Source organism: Hemitrygon akajei, chromosome 2 (genome assembly GCF_048418815.1).
Source record: "Hemitrygon akajei chromosome 2, sHemAka1.3, whole genome shotgun sequence".
NCBI classification, from domain to species: domain Eukaryota; kingdom Metazoa; phylum Chordata; class Chondrichthyes; order Myliobatiformes; family Dasyatidae; genus Hemitrygon; species Hemitrygon akajei.
In genome coordinates this window covers 104,373,883-104,393,525 of record NC_133125.1, presented here as the reverse complement: position 1 = coordinate 104,393,525, position 19,643 = coordinate 104,373,883, and the positions used below count along the sequence as shown (strand labels likewise).

Sequence of the window (19,643 nt, the reverse complement as noted above, 5' to 3'; positions counted from 1 at the left end):
GGTGGGGCAGAATTGAGGTGCCAAGTGGCCTGATTCCTCCTGTGTGAATAGCCTAATTCTGTTCCTGTGGTTGAGGCTGTGGCCTTCTCGTTTCCTCCAGCCTTCGTGTCTGAGGACTCCCTTGCTATTTGCTTACCTTTATTGTTTGCACAGATTGTTTCTTTTTCCTTTCTATTAGGTGTTTGATGGGTCTTTTTAATGGGTGCCTGTGAGGAGACGAACCTCAAGGTTGTATATGTATGCATTCCTTAATAATCAATGTACTTTGAACTTATAAAATGGCCAGTGGTACATGCAATGCTAGCCTTAGCAAGGCAAAATGCCAGTAATAACTCAGCGTACTCATGCACACTGGAGGGTGGAATTGTGATTTTTGCCCTGGTGTGAATGGGTGTCAGGAAAATTGGGTGGGGGGATGTTAATGGGAACAAGAGGGCAAAACTAGGATTGGAGATGAATGCGTGAAGGTAGGCTGGAGGGTTTCCTTCCACGTAGTATCCATGATGACACCTGGCCAACAGGAGCCAACGAGTGTTCACAGCATTTGTACTGTCCTGAAATCCAACTATCACCCATGAAGAGATTTTTGGTTTCTTTACCAGATAATGCTATAATGCCAGGAAGCAGACACAATGGAATTAGTTTTGGTTTCTTTGTCACAGCAGGAAACACCTTATGTAATTCAGTGATTACATTGTTTTTGAGGAAACTTTTAAAGAAGTATACAATACTCCTTTCTATAGATGCTGGCTGACCTGCTGAATTCCTCCAGCATCTTGTGTGTATTACTCATGTGTTTTAAAGGTAAAGGCTGAGTTTGATAAAGTATTTAATAGACTTTCAGTCTGATTTTTGTACGAGTCGAAATGTAGCCAAGTTATAAGTTAAATATTAAAAATTTAGTTTCATTATTTAAGATTTTGTTATTCTGTGGAAAAACCCCTTTATTATCCTGTAACGTATACACTCAAAATAGCTGTTGATTATTAAACACAAACTACACTTAGAGGCCACCTGTACACCTGCCTCTAGTGGCGACTCAATGCATAAAAGCATGCAGACATGGAAATGGTTCAGTTGTTCAGACCAAACATCAAAATGAGGAAGAAATATGATCTAAGTGACTTTGACCGTGGAACGATTGTTGGTGCTAGAAGGGGTGGTTTGAATATCTCAGAAACTGCTGATCTCCTGGGATTTTCATGCACAGCAGTCTCTGGAGTTTACGGAGAGTGGTGCGAGAAACAATAAAGCGTTCAGTGAGTGGCAGTGCTCTGGGTGAAAACACCTTGTTAATGAGAGAGGTCAGAGGAGAATGGTCAGGTTGATTCAAGATGGCAGGGAAGTGACAGTAACTCAAATAACCACACTTTATAATTGTGGTATGCAGAAGAGCCTTGAAGTGGATTGACTACAGCAGCAGAAAACCATGAACATGCACTTAGTGGTACTGGTGGTATCTAATAAAGTAGCCACCAAGTGGATACTTTTTACCAAAGATCAATGGAAACTTTCTTTAAACTGTGTTTAAAATCATGATGGCAAATTGACAAATAAGGAATTCCTAAATCACTAATCCTGGTTGATCATTAAGTTATTACACTAATGTGGCTGTTTTTCAGAAAGCATACCATCCTTTTTTGGTACTGAGTGATTAACAGTTTGGTCCATATGCTAATGATTTTCCCTCTTTCCTTTCAGCTAAACTACAAAAAAGCTGGTGAAAAGATAAAACACAAGTATACCCTTGACCCTCTGTATCCCCCAGTCCTACAGGCAAAAGTCAATGCTCAGAACTTAAGTGATGTAAGTACCCAGATTTAGTATGGTAAGGACCACACTGAAGTAGTTCACATGAATCTGCAATTAGTTAATGTTTAAGCAGATCCGTTTCATATCGTTTCACAATGAACTTGCAGTAATTATACCTGTAAGGCAAAAAAGGCAGCATTTGGCATGAGGGGGCTGCCATTGCCATGGCAACTTAAATCTACTGCTAACATGATAGAAGCAACCAAAAGCAGATAAATATGTATCACGAAGTGAAGAAAATTTTTCAAGCTGATGACTAGAAATATAAGGACAAAATTTACCACATAATTAGAAGATCTTTATCATCATGCAATTTATAATTTAAATGTTCATTATTTTATAAAATTTTACTCCTTTTTATTGTAAATATCAAGTTGGTTCAAAAATATAACTATCACCTTAGTCCATAGCAGTCAAAGACTGAGACAAATACATTTGGATGAGTAGGGCTATAACAAAGTTGTGAATAATAAAAATGCACATTTTAGCATTTACAGTACCTAGAACTAACCAGGTAACTGGAATAATGTTATCGCCACTTTGATGAGTAAAGGTATTTTAATAGTAATAGATTACTATGCTGTGAAGGCAAAAATTCCTTTTCTTCTCCTTACATGGAATACAGGAAAGGGATGTGTATTGTCATGCACTTCGGCAGAAGGAATAATGGAGTACACTGTTTTCTAAATGGGGAGTGAATTCAGAAATCAGAGGTGTAAAGGGACTAGGGAATCTTAGCAAGGGATTCCTTAAAGGTGAACTTGCAGGTAGTGATAGTAGTAAGGCAGGCAAATGCCTCACTGGAGAACTAGAATATAAAAGCAAGGATGTGATGCTGAGGCTTTATAAGGCATTGGTCAGACCACACTAGGAATATAGTGAGTAGTTTTGGGCCCCTTAAAGGATGTGATGGCATTGGAGAGGGTCCAGAGGAGGTTCACAAGAATGATGCTGGAAATGAAAAGGTTAATGTATGCAGAGTGTTTGATGACTCTGAGGCTGTACTTACTAGAGTTTAGAAGAATGAGGCGGTGCTCTCATTGAAACCAATTGAATATTGAAAGGCCGAGACACAGAGAACGTGGAGAGGATGTTTCCAGCAGTAAGGGAGGTTTGGATCTGAGGGTACAGCCTTAGATTATAAGGACACCCCATTAGAACAGAGATGAGAAGGAATTTCTTTAGGTGGTCGATCTGTGGAATTCACTGTCAAAGTCAGCTGTGGAGACTAAGCCATTAGGGTTGTTAGGTTCTTGATTAGTCAGGGTATCAAAGGTTGTGGGGAGAAGGCAGGAGAATGGGGTTGAGATGGATAATAAATCAGCCATAATTGAATGGTGGAGCAGAGTCACTGAACCGAATGACCTAAATCTACTCCAATGTCTTATGGTCTTATGGATTTCAGCCCATTAAGGTGTATTCTGATTTAACCTGGTCTTTGTATAAGTACTGAAATTTTGTAAATTCTCAATGTTTAAAATTATAATTGACCAATTCTTAAACAGTCCTTATAACATCTCTTGGAAATGTTGTCATTTCAGACATAGTATGGCTGAGGTGCTTTTTGAATATCATTGAGTTTATTTATCTGACAATCCATTATGTCCACTAAACTACTAACATTGGGTTCTGTGCGTTCTAAAGTTATTAATGTTTCCTTTTCAAGCAACTGTACAAGAAAGCCTGGAATGAGATTATTGCTAAAGGTCCTGATTTGCGGGTGGATGCCATTCCAATTGTTGCAGCCAAAGCTTCAAGAAACATTGCAAGTGAAGTAAGTAAAATCATCTTATGGCACTTAGCTATTATTCAAGTCACAAGCATTTTGAGAACCAGCCAGTGTCCTTTCAGTGGATTTCCAGAGGCTGATTCAGAGATGAACTCTTGGAATTAGACTCAGTTAACTTCCATGGAAAGGAACCTGGGAAGTAGGACTCTGGGAAGTAATCTAAATATATAGTATATTTTTTGAGGAGTTATACTCTGCAGAGATTAGTGGTGGGAAATTACCTCTGATTGGTATAAAGGGCACTACTTCCTTGTTTGCAGAACATTCAATCATGAATTGAAAGAGTGCAAGTAAAATGGAAATATTGAACAGGGAGGCGGCTGCTAACAGATCATAAATGTAAAAGATTCTGCAGGTGCTGGAAATCCAAAGCAACACCTGCAAAATGCTGGAGGAACTCAGCATTTGCTCTTCAGGCAGGACAGCATCTATGGAAAAGAGTAAATGTCGACTTTGTATTTCCCTCCATAGATGCTGTCTGACCTGCTGAGTTCCTCCAGCACTTTGTGCCGCTTGCTAACAGATGCAGATTTTGTTTTGAGTGTGTAGAGGTTTCAATATGAAAATGGCAAGGAAACACAATTTTCATTGACAAACCTGGGTGATTCTATGTTCTAAGTAGACAAATTATATCCATTGTTTAGAAAAATGGTTACAAGAGAGAATATATTTCAAATAATAACAGGAACGAGAGAGTAGAAAACAATCTAAAGGCTTCACATGAAATATTCATATATTCTGGCACACAGAACATAAATCGTTATTTTTGCAAAAAAATTATTGAAGATATGAAGCATAGTTTGCAGAGGTTATTTAAATTAACATTAAGCACAACAATGGAACTTCTGTTTTCAATTAATAGAAGCGAATAAATGTGTTAATTTTCTCTTGTATTACCGTTACAGTATCGGTACAAAGCAGCCTTTGAAAAGGAAAGAGGTAAACATGTTGGGTTCCGCAGCCTTCAAGATGACCCTAAGCTGGTCCATTCCATGCGTGTGGCCAAGATTCAGTCTGACCGTGAATATAAAAAAGACTATGAGAAAAGCAAGACCAAATATCACACTCCGTTGGACATGATGAATATTACTGTGGCCAAGAAATCCCAGGGAATAGCCAGCAATGCTAACTACAAGCATCTGATCCACCACTACACATACCTGCCTGACGCTATGAATGTGGTCCTGTCCAAGAACATGATGGACATACAGAGTGATGTAAGTGAAAACTTTCAATGAAAATTATGATTTGTTGGAAATACTCAGCAGATTCATACAGGACCTGTGATGGGTGAAGCAAATCTGGCATTTGTCTGATGAGATGATATTGGCCTGAAATATTAACTGATTTTTTTCCATGGATGCTGTCCCAAGCCACTAAGTATTTCCAGTACTTTCTGATTTTGATTGATTGATTATTTATTTAACATCTTTCATGCATTAGGATGCAGGCTCAAAGTGCTTTGCATAAATCATAAAGATATATGAACATAGTCATAGAAATATGAGACAAAAATAGAAAATTATAAGTAAAGGCAAATTTTATATATGTAGAATTAAACATAATTGAATATACCAAATTATGTAGATGTATTCAATATCAACAGACATTAAGTAATCCTATCATAGGCCAAATCTGGCTTGATTTGTAAGGCCAGATGATGAAGTTTATTCTAAGACTCACACTTCTTTTATTACTACCAATAACCAAAATATATGTTCTTTTGTTCCTTATTCAGTGCAGCAGTTAGCTTTAGAATTATGATTTCTTGCTTTATGGAGCTCAGGAGCCTTTCAGTTCTTACCAGAATGACAGGTCTTCAGTGTGTGGCATCATCTTCTTGGTGTTCCTTGTGGCTCTGGGCAGAACATATTCTAAGCATTGCATGCAGTTTGTAATCTACTCTTCTGTTGCTTTTAATGGGTGACTTGAGCATCAGATGAAGTTGCAAACCTATTTTTTTGATGTACTGATTTTTGTTTTGGAGCTGGATCTGCTTGCAAGGCTAGCCTCCGTCACCCATCTCTAATACCCACTGAGAAGCTGGCGGTGAGCTGCCCTCTTAAACCACTGCAGTCCTTTTGGCGAGGACACAACTGTTGGCGAAAGAGTTCCAGGATATAGACCTAGTGATGATGAAGGTCTGGCAATATTTTTCCAAACCAGGGTGGTTCCCGACTTGGAGGAGAACCAACAGGTGATGGTGTTCCTATGCACTTGCAGCCTTTGTCTGTCCTGGTGGTAGATGTCACAAATTTGCCATCAGAATGGACTAAACAAGTAACTGAAGCAACACACACAAAATGCTGGAGGAATTCAGCAGGTCAGGTAACATCTACAGAAATTAATAAAAAGTCAACATTTCAAGCTGAGACCCTTCTTCAGGACTGCGAAGGAAGGGGAAAGGTGCCAGAATAAAAAGGTGAGGGGAGGGGAAGGAGGATGGCTATAAAGTGATAGTTGAAGCTAGGTGGGTGGGAAAGATAAAGGGCTGGAGAGAAAGGAGCCCAATATGTTTTGTTGGGAAAGGGACCTGTTTCCATACAGTAGAACTCTATGATTGAAGAATTTTCTTCTCAATCCCATTCTAAGCAATTCAACCCTTATCCTGGTATAATGATGTCTTTAAACTCACCTCTATAAATTGTAATAGTAAATTCATCAGTTCTTCGGTATTATTTTTAATTTTATGTTCATTTCTTGATTTTGCTTTTAGCACAATTTTTATGACATGATTATTTCAAAAGGCAAGTAAAAATATTAGAATTTGTGGGACTTTACTACTTAATGCATTTTGATGTCTCCTTGCAGAACAATTATAAAATGGATTATAATAACTGGTTTAAAGGAGTTGGCTGGATCCCTGTTGGCTCTTTAGACGTGGAGAAGGCAAAGAAAGCAACTCAGTTAGCAAGTGAGAAGAACTACCGTCAACATCCTGACACATTAGAATTCACAAGCATTCCTGATTCTCTTGAGATGGTCTTGGCCAAGAATAATGCACTGATGTTGGATAAGGTAATTGTCGCAGTATTGTCCTGAGAATGGCATTTAAGCTCTTTTTAAATAAATGCACCTCAGTCCTTAGTTTTCAGCCGAACTCACTACTTAGGGTGAAACAGTCCTCAGGCACACCATAGCCCAGCCACACACTGTTCTTACTCTGCACATGATTCCAACATGAATACACAAATAGAAATCACCAGAAATAATACTGGCTGATTAATCACCATAAATATTTCATTTGTACTTACAGGACAAAGTGAATGGTGGTCTGCCTAGCTTCATGATGCTCTGAAAATGTCTTTACCGTTGGGCCTCTCATTATTGTGAGGAGAAATAGGGGAGGGTGTGGTAGAATTGGAAGAAGGGCAGTCTTCTTTCTGGAGTAGCAACATTACTCAACATAAAAGTGATGATAATTGAGTCCTGTCAATCATGCCTGATGACTACATTGATGAAGGTGCCAGAGATTACCAAACATATTTTTAAGTACCCATCCTATCTCACTGCATTTATATAAAGATATTACTCTGTTTTGGTTGGGAGATAATGCACTGATTTCTGTCAGAAATTTTGTTTCCTCTGCTGTTTGTGAGTAAAAAGCCTTTGCTGTTTGTCAGTTTGTAGTGAACACCGTATTGTCAATGGATATAGGGTTTCAATGATGGCCAGTGCCATATCATATTTTCAAAGCTTTGTCTCCAAAACTTCAGTAGCAATGGACTGGTGCCACTGTATAGTGCATTGAGTTCTGATGATTCCAAGTGTATTCCTACACAGTTCTATGAACGTAATAGCCTAGGGCATGACTAGTCTCCTCGAATAAATGGGTAAAGCCTTCTCCACCATTGAACACATCTATATGAAGCACTGGTGCAGGAAAGTAGCATCCATCGTCAGAGACCCCCACCACTTAAGCCATGCTCTCTTCTTGCTGTTGCCATCAGGAAGAAGGTACAGAAGCTTCAGGACTCACACCACCAGGTTCAGGAACAAGTGTTACTCCTCAACCATCAGGCTGTTGAACTGAAGCAGATAATTTCACTCAACATCACTTGCCCCAACATTGAAATGTTTCCACAGCCTATAGTCTCACATTCATGGACTCTTCATCTCACATTCTCTATATTTATTGCTTATTTGTTTATTATTATCAGCTTGTTGATTTCTGCACTCTAACTGAATTTGCAGGTTGGGCTGTCTTTCATTGATTCTGTTATTATATTATTATATTATATTATATTATATTATAGAAAATAAATCTCAGGCGATACACTTTGTTAATAAATTTACTTTGAACTTTGAAAGTGCTGTTGTTTTGCTAGCTACTGCAAGATGTAAAAAATTCCCTGCTTTTGAAAAGAGGGCCTAGGATCTGTACAAATCCTATCTGCCTGCCCGTTGAGATCCAGAAAACTAATATTGCTATTGGAATCATGGTCTACCACATTTATAAAAAGCTCACTTCCTGGATCCTTTTGTTGCTGACAAAGCCATTGTTTTTTGTTTATCCTGATATTCTCCTTGACTGAAACAGCTAGTTCATTATAAAAGTCTGATATGCATCCAAGAAAGCAAAGCTATTTGTGACCCCTGTTTATCAGTCAGATAAGATTGGAATGATAGATTTCCTTCTCTAAAAGATCTATTCTGGTTACTGCAATAATCAAGGGGGGTAGTGGTCATATCTGACCTTTTGTTCCTTAAATAATTTTAAACCCCACTGCTACTGGGATTCAAACTCAATTTCTGGATCTCTTAGTAAAGCCTTAACCACTTTACGAAGTTTCCCATGAACCTGAGAGTGTACTGCTCACCATTCCGTGGAATATTTTGTTCACCAAGAGAGAGACAACTTCTAGTCGAGTTCTGTTAGTCCCTCATCAGACACATCCATTACTGCTTTTCCTTTTCATCTCATGAGCCTATTCTTTTTAACAGAAACTGTACACAGAAGCTTGGAATAAAGACAAGACCAAGATCCATATAATGCCAGATTCACCAGAAATTGTGCAGTCCAAAATCAACCAGTTGAACATGAGTGAGGCAAGTCATTGTGTTGAACGTGAAAATACCTGATGTTTCTCATTGTTGGTTTATCCTGCTACTTGTCCAGTCTTGAGGGTTTGGTGAGACCCATAATAACCCTGTAAAAAATAATAAAATAATAATATGTTAAAATAATAGGAATTTAAGAGTAGTAGAAGCAGAAACATATGATGCAGTGTCAAGAAAGTTGTGGTATAGATGTCCTGATGTTCTATATACATATCTTACTCTTCATCTTGAGTGTATCTATCCTAGTCACCTCTACTGTAGAGAATTTTTAAAATTATCTCCTTTATCTATACCTCTCACAATTTTCTATAACTTTATTAGGTCTCACCAAGACTCCTCTGTTCCAATAAAAATAAACACACCCTATTCAGTGTCTCCTCATTACTGAAACATTTAATCTCAGGCAATTTCCTGAGGATCTTCTCTGCATCCTCTCCAGTGCAATCACATCCTTCCTATGGTGTGGTAGCCAGAACTGTGCACAATATTCTGGCTGTGGCTTAGCTAATATCTTATAAAGTACACAAACATGACTTTGTTCTTAGATTCGATCTCCTGGCAAATGAAGGCAAGCTTTCCATATGTTTTCTTCCGTATTCTATCTGTCTGTACTGCCATCTTAAGGACTTGACTTAAGCTCTCTATGTTTCTTGATACTTCCATTGGATCTTCTTTACACAATGTATGGCCTGGTCTTAATTGACTAACTACAATGCCACTCCACTACAATTCATCAGCTCATACGTATCAGGATTAAATTCCATCTGTCAATGCTCTGCCCAGTTTACCACCTGATCAATGTCTTTCTGTATCCTAAGATAATCTCCCTCACAATCACAAGACAATGTATTTGTATGTCATCTGAAAAGCCATGCCCCCTATATTCACAGTTAACTCGTTAATGTATATAGTGAACAGCAAAAACCCCACACCAGTCCCTGTGATATACAGTACCATTGATCACCAGCTTCCAACCACTAAAATAATCTCTCAATGTCACCCTCTGTTTCTTATTACCAAGGGAATTTTGGATCCAATTTGCAAACTTTCCTTTGGACCTAACCTGCTGAATCAACCTTCCAAGGAGGGACCTTGTCAAAGGCCTTACCAAAATCCGTGTCAATGTGGTTCATCTTCCCTTTGGGCGATAAATGAAAAAGGGGTTAGAAGTGGAGAAATTATTTTCTCTCATGGGGAATATCAAGACCAAGAGGGTGTAATCTTGAAATTAGTGCTGGTCCACTGGTCGAGCACACCCATTTTTGCAATAAGGTCCAGACTAATATCTAATTCATTTCTGAGGACTGCTCATATAAATATGGAAATCCCAAAACTCTCAGAGAGATTCCCATTGCAATCACTCAGACTCTAGTCAGTTGCTAGAGTTGTTCTGAAGATAAGACCATAAGATATAGGAGCAAAAGTAGGCCAATAGGCCCATCGAGTCTGCTCCACCATTCAATCATGGGCTGATCCAATTCTTCCAGTCATCCCCACTCCCCTGCCTTCTCCCCATACCCTTTGATGCCCTGACTAATTAAGAACCTATCTATCTCTGCCTAAAATACACCCAATGACTTGGCCTCCACAACTGCTCGGGGCAACAAATTCCACAGGTTTACCACCCTCTGACTAAAGTAATTTCTCCGCATCTCAGTTCTAAAAGGACGCCTTTCAATCCTGAAGTCATGCCCTCTTGTCCTAGAATCCCCTACCATGAGAAATAACTTTGCCATATCTAATCTGTTCAGGCCTTTTAACATTTGGAATGTTTCAATGAGATCCACCCTCATTCTCCTGAACTCCAGGGAATACAGCACAAGAGCTGCCAGATGTTCCTCATACGGTTACTCTTTCATTCCTGGAATCATTCTCGTGAATCTTCTCTGAACCCTCTCCAATGTCAGTATATTCTTTCTAAAATAAGGAGCCCAAAACTGCACACAATACTGCAAGTGTGGTCTCATGAGTGCCTTATAGAGCCACAACATCACATCCCTGCTCTTATATTCTATACCTCTAGAAATGAATGCCAGCATTGCATTCACCTTCTTCACAACGGACTCAACGTGGAGGTTAACCTTTAGGGTATCTTGCACAAGGGACCCAAGTCCCTTTGCATCTCTGCATTTTGAATTCTCTCCCCATCTAAATAATAGTCTGCTCATTTATTTCTTCTACCAAAGTGTATGACCATACACTTTGCAACATTGTATCTCATGTGCCACTTCTTTGCCCATTCCCCTAAACTATCTAAGTCTCTCTACAGGCTCTCTGTTTCCTCAACAAACCCACTCCTCCACCTAACTCTATATCATTGACAAATTTAGCCACAAATCCATTAATACTGTAGTCCAAATCATTGACATACATCGTAATAAGCAGCAGTCCCAACACCGACCCCTGTGGAACTCCACTGGTAACCGGCAGCCAGCCAGAATAGGATCCCTTTATTCCCACTCTGTTTTCTGCCAATCAGCCAATACTCCAACCACACTAGTAACTTCCCTGTAATTCCATGGGCTCTTATCTTGCTAAGCAGCCTCATGTGCGGCACCTTGTCAAAGGCCTTCTGAAAATCCAAGTACACCACATCTACTACATCTCCTTTGTCTACCCTGCTTGTAATTTCCTCAAAGAATTACAGTAGGTTTGTCAGGCAGGATTTTGCTTTCAGGAAACCATGCTGGCTTTGACCTATCTTGTCATGTGCCTCCAGGTACTCTGCAATCTCATCCCTTACAATCGATTCCAACAACTTCCCAACCACTGATGTCAGGCTAACAGTCTATAGTTTCCTTTCTGCTGCCTCCCACCCTTCTTAAATAGAAAAAAACCTACAGCACAATACAGACCCTTCAGCCCACTAAATAGCAGAGTAACATTTGCAATTTTCCAGTCATCTGGTACAAAGTCAGAATCTATTGATTCTTGAAAGATTATCGTCAATGCCTCCACAATCTCTCCAGCTACTTCATTCAGAACCCAAGGGTGCATTCCATCAGGTCCAGGAGATTTATCCACCCTCAGATCATTAAGCTTCCTGAGCACCTTCTCAGTCATAAATTTCACTGCACAAACTTCACTTCCCTGACACTCTTGAATGTCCAGTATACTACAGACATCTTCCACTGTGAAGGCCGATGCAAAATCTGCATTCAGTTCCTCTGCCATCTTTGGATCTCTCATTACAATATCTCCAGCATCATTTTGTATTTGTCCTATATCTACCCTCGACTCTCTTTTACTCCTTATATGCTTAGAAAAGCTTTTAGTATCTTCTTTGATATTAGTTGCCAGCTTCCTCTTATAATTCATCTTTTCCTTCCAAATTACCTTCTTACTTTCCTTCTGCAAGTTTTTAAAATCTCCCCAATCCTCTACCTTCCCACTAGCTCTGGCTTCATTGTATGCCCTCTTACTTGCTTTTACTTTGGTTCTGACTTCACTTGTCAGCCACGGTAGTGTCCTTCTTCCCTTTGAAAATTTCTTCTTATTTGGAATATATCTGTCTTGCACTTCCCTCATTTTTCACAGAAACTCCATCCATTGCCATTCTGCTGTCTTTCCTGCAAACGTCCCTTCCCAGTCAACTTTAGCCAGTTACACTCTCATGCCATTGTAATTTCCTTTATTCCACTGAAATACAGACACATTGGATTTTATTTTTCCCTCTCAAATTTCAAAGTGAACTCAATCATATTGTGATCACTGTTCCCTAAGGGTTCCTTAACCTTAAGCTCTAAGGATGCAGTACTAAATTCCTGAAGATTTCCTGATTATTCAATATCCATAAAATAATGTTACAGCTCTATAAAACTGTGGTTAGACCACACTTGGAGAATTGTGTTCAGTTCTGGTCGCTCCATTATAGGAAAGGTGTGGAAGCTTTAGAAGAAGCTGCCTGGACTAGAGGGCATGTCTTATTCCAATAGCTTGACGAACAAGGACTTTTCTCTTTGGAGCAAAGGAGGATGAGGAATGACCTGATAGAGATGTACAAGATAATAAGAGGCATAGGTAGAGTAGATAGCCAGAGACTTTTTCTCAGGGAAGAAATGGGTAATACAAAGAGTCATAATTTTAAGGTAGTTGGAGGAATGTATAGGGGGAAGTCAGAGGTAAGTTCTTTGCACAGACAGTGGTGGGCGAATGGAATGCCCTGCCAGGGGGCAGTGGTAGAGACCCATACATTAGGGGCATTTAAGAATCTTAGATAGTGTATGCATGATATGTAGGAGGAAAGGGTTCGAATGATCGTGAAGTAGCCATAGGATTGGCACAGCACTGTGGGCCGAAGGGCCTGTACTGTGCTGCTATGTTCTATATTCTCTATTTTATTGCTGGAAAGGTTGGTTGCTGAATTGCTAATATAGGATGCAAAACGCCATTTATTTCATTAATAAAGGATTCCTGTGAGGGATAATTTTGCGTTTTTAAAATAATTGAGGTAACTTCAAGGTATTTAATTGCTTTAAATCATTTTATTGTTTGTTTCTTTAATAAAAATAAGCTCAGTTTCTGAATCTCTAATCATTTCAACTATTCCTGCTTCAGTCTTTTAATAAATATTTCAATATATTTTTTACTGTTTATCAACATAACTCGGAGTCCTGCCATGTGCAGAAGTTCGCTGATGACACGGCCATAGTGGGGTGTGTCAGGAATGGACAGGAGGAGGAGTATAGGAAACTGATACAGGACTTTGTGATATGGTGCAACTCAAACTACCTGCGTCTCAATATCACCAAGACCAAGGAGATGCTGGTGGACTTTAGGAGATCTAGGCCTCATATGGAGCCAGTGATCATTAATGGAGAATGTGTGGAGCAGGTTAAGACCTACAAGTATCTGGGAGTACAGTTAGACAAGAAGCTAGACTGGTCTGCCAACACAGATGCCTTGTGCAGGAAGGCACAGAGTCGACTGTACTTCCTTAGAAGGTTGGCGTCATTCAATGTCTGTAGTGAGATGCTGAAGATGTTCTATAGGTCAGTTGTGGAGAGCGCCCTCTTCTTTGTGGTGGCGTGTTGGGGAGGAAGCATTAAGAAGAGGGACGCCTCACGTCTTAATAAGCTGGTAAGGAAGGCGGGCTCTGTCATGGGCAAAGTACTGGAGAGTTTAACATCGGTAGCTGAGCGAAGGGCGCTGAGTAGGCTACGGTCAATTATGGATAACTCTGAACATCCTCTACATAGCACCATCCAGAGACAGAGAAGCAGTTTCAGCGACAGGTTACTATCGATGCAATGCTCCTCAGACAGGATGAAGAGGTCAATACTCCCCAATGCCATTAGGCTTTACAATTCTACCGCCAGGACTTAAGAACTTTTTAAAAGCTATTATTAATGCTTTTTGAGATAGTGATTTAGATGCATATCATATTTTTTACTGAGTTAAGTATTGTATGTAATTAGTTTTGCTACAACAAGTGTATGGGACATTGGAAAAAAGTTGAATTTCCCCATGGGGATGAATAAAGTATCTATCTATCTATCTATCTAACATCAGTGTCCGTTACAAATGTTCCAAGATCTTAACTGTTTTGATAATCAGTAAGCCTTGTAACTAGGCATTACCAGGTGTCAAGACATCTCTAGGTTCAGGGGCTTTGCTATTTATGACAGGAGCACCTCACCAATCAGGTGTTGACATGGTGATGGGAGTTGCCATTGGAAACTCTGTCCAGGTAAGTGTGGAGACTCAGCAAGTGCAGACAGCTCTCTACTCACAGAGAAAGTGACCATAGCATTAATATTGTGTGACATTGCATTGAATAAAGTTAGGTGCATGCCACTTATGTTACTCTTGTTGTTTTTAACATGTTCTCCCTCATAATAATGTGCAGGAATAAACGGGTCATGCAATTTCAGTAGGTAGTTAATAACTACACGGTGTTAAAAGCTTATCTTTCTGTTCCGTGTTTTAGAAATTATACAGATCTGGCTGGGAGAAATCAAAGAAGAAGGGCTATAACCTGAGGCCTGATGCCATTTCGATAAGGGCTGCAAAGACTTCAAGGGACATAGCTAGTGATGTAAATATTCATTAATAATCTAATCAGACATTGTTCATTACATATTTACACTCGGGAGGCACAATTTTCACTTTGGCTGTTGAAAACACATGAAAATGCTTAATTGTAATATATTCCTTTCTGTACCGCAGATAGCATGTGAATTTTCTGGACCTTTTTGATTCAATTTCCATTTTTTTGTTGTATTTCTCAATGTGATAGAATTGAATCTGCATAGGACTCTTTGCACATTCAGTTAGTGAATTGCAATAAAATAGAAAAAAAAAGGGAGACTTAACCTTAGGCTTTCCAAATTTCATTTGCTGCCATCATATTGGGCAATATTCTGTCCATTAAGTTTTATTTTAATAAAGGGAAATTCTGTGGTAGCTACCAGTTCCTGATGCATGTAACAATTCAGGAACTTGCTTAGTAATGCAAACTGAGTTCAATTGCTTACTGAGCAAGTGTGTCCAGGTGACTTGCACACTTTTGAACTCAATACTCTTAGTTTATCCTCTAAGATTAACCTCACATATGAACAAACTGAGTCTCATGTGGGACGAGATCATTCTGCTTTTCTTTTATTGAGTCAGACAGAAAGAATAGATCACCCAGATCCCCAAGCTTCCTCTACAATTTAATAAGGTCATGGCTGATCTGAATGTAACCTCACCATTCGTAAGTTGTAACCTTTCATCTTCTTGTTTTTCGGTATCTATCTACCTCTGATAGAAATAGTCGAAGTCTCTTTCTACTGCTTTTTGAGGAAGAGTTCTAGAGACTCACAACTCTCTCAGGGGAAAAAAAATTGCCTAATCTCTGCCCTAAATTTCTGCTCTATGTTTCAACAGTGGCCCAAGTTCCTAAGAGGAAACACCCTCTCTACATGCATTCTGTCAAGAAACCCCCCCCCCCCAGGGATCTTAATGTTTCAATCAAGTTTTTTCTCATATTTTAAATTTTAGTAGATGTAAGCTTGGCTTGTCCAGTCTTCTCTTCTAAAACAACCTGAGAATTTCAAGTGCCATTTGAGTAAACTTCCCTGAAATCCTTCCAATGTACTCACAACCACTTACATCACAACCAGTGCAATGCACAATAGTGTTCTCACCAATACCCCATAAACATGTAGCATCACCTTCCAGTTCTTGTATCCAGTTTCCCTGGCAATAAGCAAATTTCTTTCCTAATTGCTTACTGTACATGCGTATTGGTCATTTGAGGTTCATGTATTTGAACACAATTATTTTTGTATCTGATCTCTACTGTATGTCAATGTTTGAATACTTCAGTTTTCCTTCTCAAACAGATTTTTTTTTTACTTTCCACTATTGTACTCCATTGCCTGATCTTTGCCCAGTCTCTTAACTTATCTGTAATCCCACTGTAGCCTCCTTTGCCACTTCACAACCTACTCTTCTACCTATCTTTGTGAATCTAGAACACTGCTAATGCTGATATGCATTTACTGTAATACTAACTGTGTCAAACACAGTGCACTGAATTTGGTATAAGGGCTCCCTCATTAATACATTTCCTGTTTCTATTCGGCAGTACAAATACAAGCAAGCCTACGAAAAATCGAGGGGAAAGCACATTGGCTTCCGTAGTTTGCAGGATGATCCCAAGCTTGTCCACTTCATGCATGTCGCTAAACTACAGTCAGACCGTGAGTACAAGAAGGATTATGAAAAGTTCAAGACAAAGTACAACACACCATTAGATATGGTCAGCATCACAGCTGCTAAGCAGTCTCAAGCAGCGGTCAGCAACAGTAACTACAGACATCTAGTCCATCACTACATTTCTCCTCCGGACTCAATAAACTTGGTACTGGCCAAAAATATGATGAATATTCAGAATGATGTAAGTAAAGTTTTAAAAAAAAAGATCATTAAACAAAAACACAGTTAAGGTGTTTGTTATCCAAACGATTACTATTAGAATTACTTTCTGTGCCAATTTTATTTTGTTTGAAAATAGCCAGTGTGTATGTATATGATGATTTAATCCTTGTGCTTGTTATTTCAGAACCTCTATAAGTCAGAGTACAATGATCTTATGAAGGGCATGGGCTGGATCCCTATTGGCTCGCTGGAAAATGAAAAGAACAAGCGTGCTTCAAATATCCTGTGTGAGAAAAGGTATCGTCAGCACCCAGAGACATTCAAATATACCATTGATATGCAGTCTATGCCAATGGAACTGGCGAAGGCAAATGCCAAAATCATGGATATGGTATGAGGACTTACAACACATTAATTTTGAAAGTGTTTTATTAAGTTACCTAATACAAAGAATTAATCACCAATCTTTAATCTTATAGAACTTGTATAAGGAATCTTGGGAAAAGGACAAGGTTCAAATACATGTAATGCCAGACACACCTGAGATTACCTTAGCTAAAGTGAACCAGTACAACCTGAGCCAGGTAAGTAAAATGGATTCAGATTCAGTTTATTGTCATTTAGAAACCACAAATGCAATGCAGTTAAAAAATGAGACAACGTTCCTCCAGAATGATATCACAAAAGCATATGACAAAACAGACTACACCAGAAAATCCACATAACGTTTGGCAATCCCCAATCCAGAGTCCGGAGAGGCTGCTGCGTATTAATATCGTGCTACCATCTTAGCGCATTCCCCGGAAAGGAGCTCCAAATCCACCAATCCAAAGACCAAAAACTAAAGCTACAAGACCTGCACAAAACCACATAATTACAGCATATAGTTACAACCGTGCAAACAATAGCATAATTGATAAAAAGCAGACCATGTGCACAGTAAAAATAGTCCAAAGATGTGGATCAGACAGTTGTTGGTTTCAACTGAAAAACTTAAGTGTATTTGAGTATAAATTGCAATGTAGCAATGAAATGCAGACTGCTTCACACTCTGAGAGAATGTGAAATGAAGTGATGCGGCAAGTTATATTGAAAGGGAGATGCCAGAAGGGGAATCAGAAGATCTGCTGATGCTGCAGATCGGACATAAAAAACTGGAAGTTGCTGGAATCATTTCCGCATCTTCCTAGCTGGCTGTTACAGCAACAGAGTTTTGGGCAGCAGTAAACATCTTCCACCTTTGGCAGTATTTGGGGCTTCCTTCATCATGCCAGTAGCTTCCTCTTGGTTTTCACTTCTGATGGCCATGCAAGTCCCAGGTGGAGACTCGGGAATACTGTCGCACTCAGATGCAGAAGGATTCTTCATTACCATTTCTGTAACAATGTTGTGTTACCAGTCAGGGTTGTTAGCCCTGAGCTGAACCCCCAAACTGGAAGGACTGGTGGACCACTGGTCCACCTTTCCACATGTGTGGAAAGAGAACTGAGTTCAGAATCAGAATCAAATTTAACATCATTGGTATACGTAGTGAAGTTTGTTGCTTTGCGGATGCAGTACGTTGCAATACATAATATAAGAACTATAAATTACAATAAGGAATAATTAAATTAGTGCAAAAAGAGAGGGGAAAAATGTTTCAGGTCAAAGACCTTACATCAGATGAGGTAAGAGGGAAAAACAATTTGGTTTCATGTTGCAGACAAGGCAGGGAAGGATGGATAGGACGAAGGCAATAGCTCTGACAGGGTGAGATCAAGGTTGCTATAGGAATATGTTGCTGATGAAGCAACCTGGGTTAATGGACGGCAGTCAGAGAGTGGTACCATGAATAAGGAAACTAAAAATCTATGAGAAAAGTTCAATCGGAGAGAGAAAATCTTAAGAGTGAAGTGTAAGAGATGTAAAATGCAAGGCAGTAAATACAGAGCAGGTCACACCCTGCTAACAGCAAGAGTATTCTGGATGAATGACCTCTGGCAGAATTGATTGGTTCTGATACAAGCAGTGAGAACAAATTATGTGAAACTGTTGAATTAAACACTTGAGTTCAGTAGCCTTCGATGTATTGGGTACCAAGGTAGTGTGATGGTTAGCGTGATGCGATTGCAGCTTGGAGTGTTGGAGTTCAGAATTCGATCGTGGCATCCTCTCTAAGGAGTCTGTATGTCCTCACCATGGGATGAGTGGGTTTTCTCCAGATCCTCTGCTTTCCTCCCACAGAATACCATACCAAGTAGGTTAAATGGTCTTTGTAAATTGTCCCGTGATTAGGTTGGGATTAAATTGGGTTTGTTGGGGATTACTGGGTGGTTGGTTCAAATGGCCAGGTGGGCCTATTCCGCCCTGTATCTCTAAATAAATTAACAAATAGATTAACAGATAGATAGATAAATTACTTAATTAATTAATTATCCAGACAGAAAAGGTATTGTTCCCTAAGCTTGCATTGGACATTATAACATGCTGCAGGCAAGAGACAAAGAGATCAGAGTGGGAGTGGAGTGGTCTGGGGGTTCAAAGTAGCAGACAATAGGAAGCTCAGGCCCTCATGAAAGCATTCAGCATTTTTCCCAAACTGTCCCAGGGATAACAAATGTAGAGGAGACCCATGGTGAGCAATATATGTGTACATTCAATTGGAAAAAGGGTATGTGAATTGTTACTTCTCCTGGAAGAACTCTTTGGGCCCCTGGGTATCCAAAAGGAAAGAGCTGAGAAGATAGTTGGTGGCTCCTCTTGCAGTTGCTCGGAAAAGTTCTGCAAGAAAGGGGATGCTAGCCTGAAGTCGGAAGGCAGACTAAAATTTCATAAGTGCTGAAAATGCTGAAAGGGGAAGAGAGAAGGTGGATCTGGTGGCGGAATCTTGTTGAAACCATCGGAACTTACAGTGTCACTTTTATAAAGCAGAAGCATGACACTAAGAGCTATTGGTTAGCATAGGAAAAAAAACATTCATTCGTCTTTGTGTGTCTGTGATCTTACAGGATTGTTCCGGCAGAGTTGCAAGAATCTATAATTGAGTTTGGAGTAGCTTGTCTTCTATTATGTACTGATGTATAAATATAATGAGGCCCTCCGTTGGTCAGGGTCGACCATGGATGTTGTGTCCTAG

At 39.5% G+C, this 19,643-nt stretch overlaps 1 protein-coding gene across 38 annotated transcripts in view; it reads left to right on the top strand.

The window, feature by feature from the left end:
• Positions 1–19,643, top strand: part of neb (nebulin) — a 327,374-nt gene that overhangs the window by 84,924 nt on the left and 222,807 nt on the right. For all 38 annotated transcript variants that reach the window (XM_073026432.1, XM_073026423.1, XM_073026670.1 and 35 more), the window contains 9 exons: positions 1,702–1,806; positions 3,479–3,586; positions 4,507–4,818; positions 6,413–6,619; positions 8,546–8,650; positions 14,592–14,699; positions 16,236–16,547; positions 16,713–16,919; positions 17,008–17,112. In XM_073026432.1, the coding sequence (XP_072882533.1) occupies positions 1,702–1,806; positions 3,479–3,586; positions 4,507–4,818; positions 6,413–6,619; positions 8,546–8,650; positions 14,592–14,699; positions 16,236–16,547; positions 16,713–16,919; positions 17,008–17,112 (1,569 nt within the window). The remainder of the gene's footprint in view (positions 1–1,701; positions 1,807–3,478; positions 3,587–4,506; positions 4,819–6,412; positions 6,620–8,545; positions 8,651–14,591; positions 14,700–16,235; positions 16,548–16,712; positions 16,920–17,007; positions 17,113–19,643) is intronic.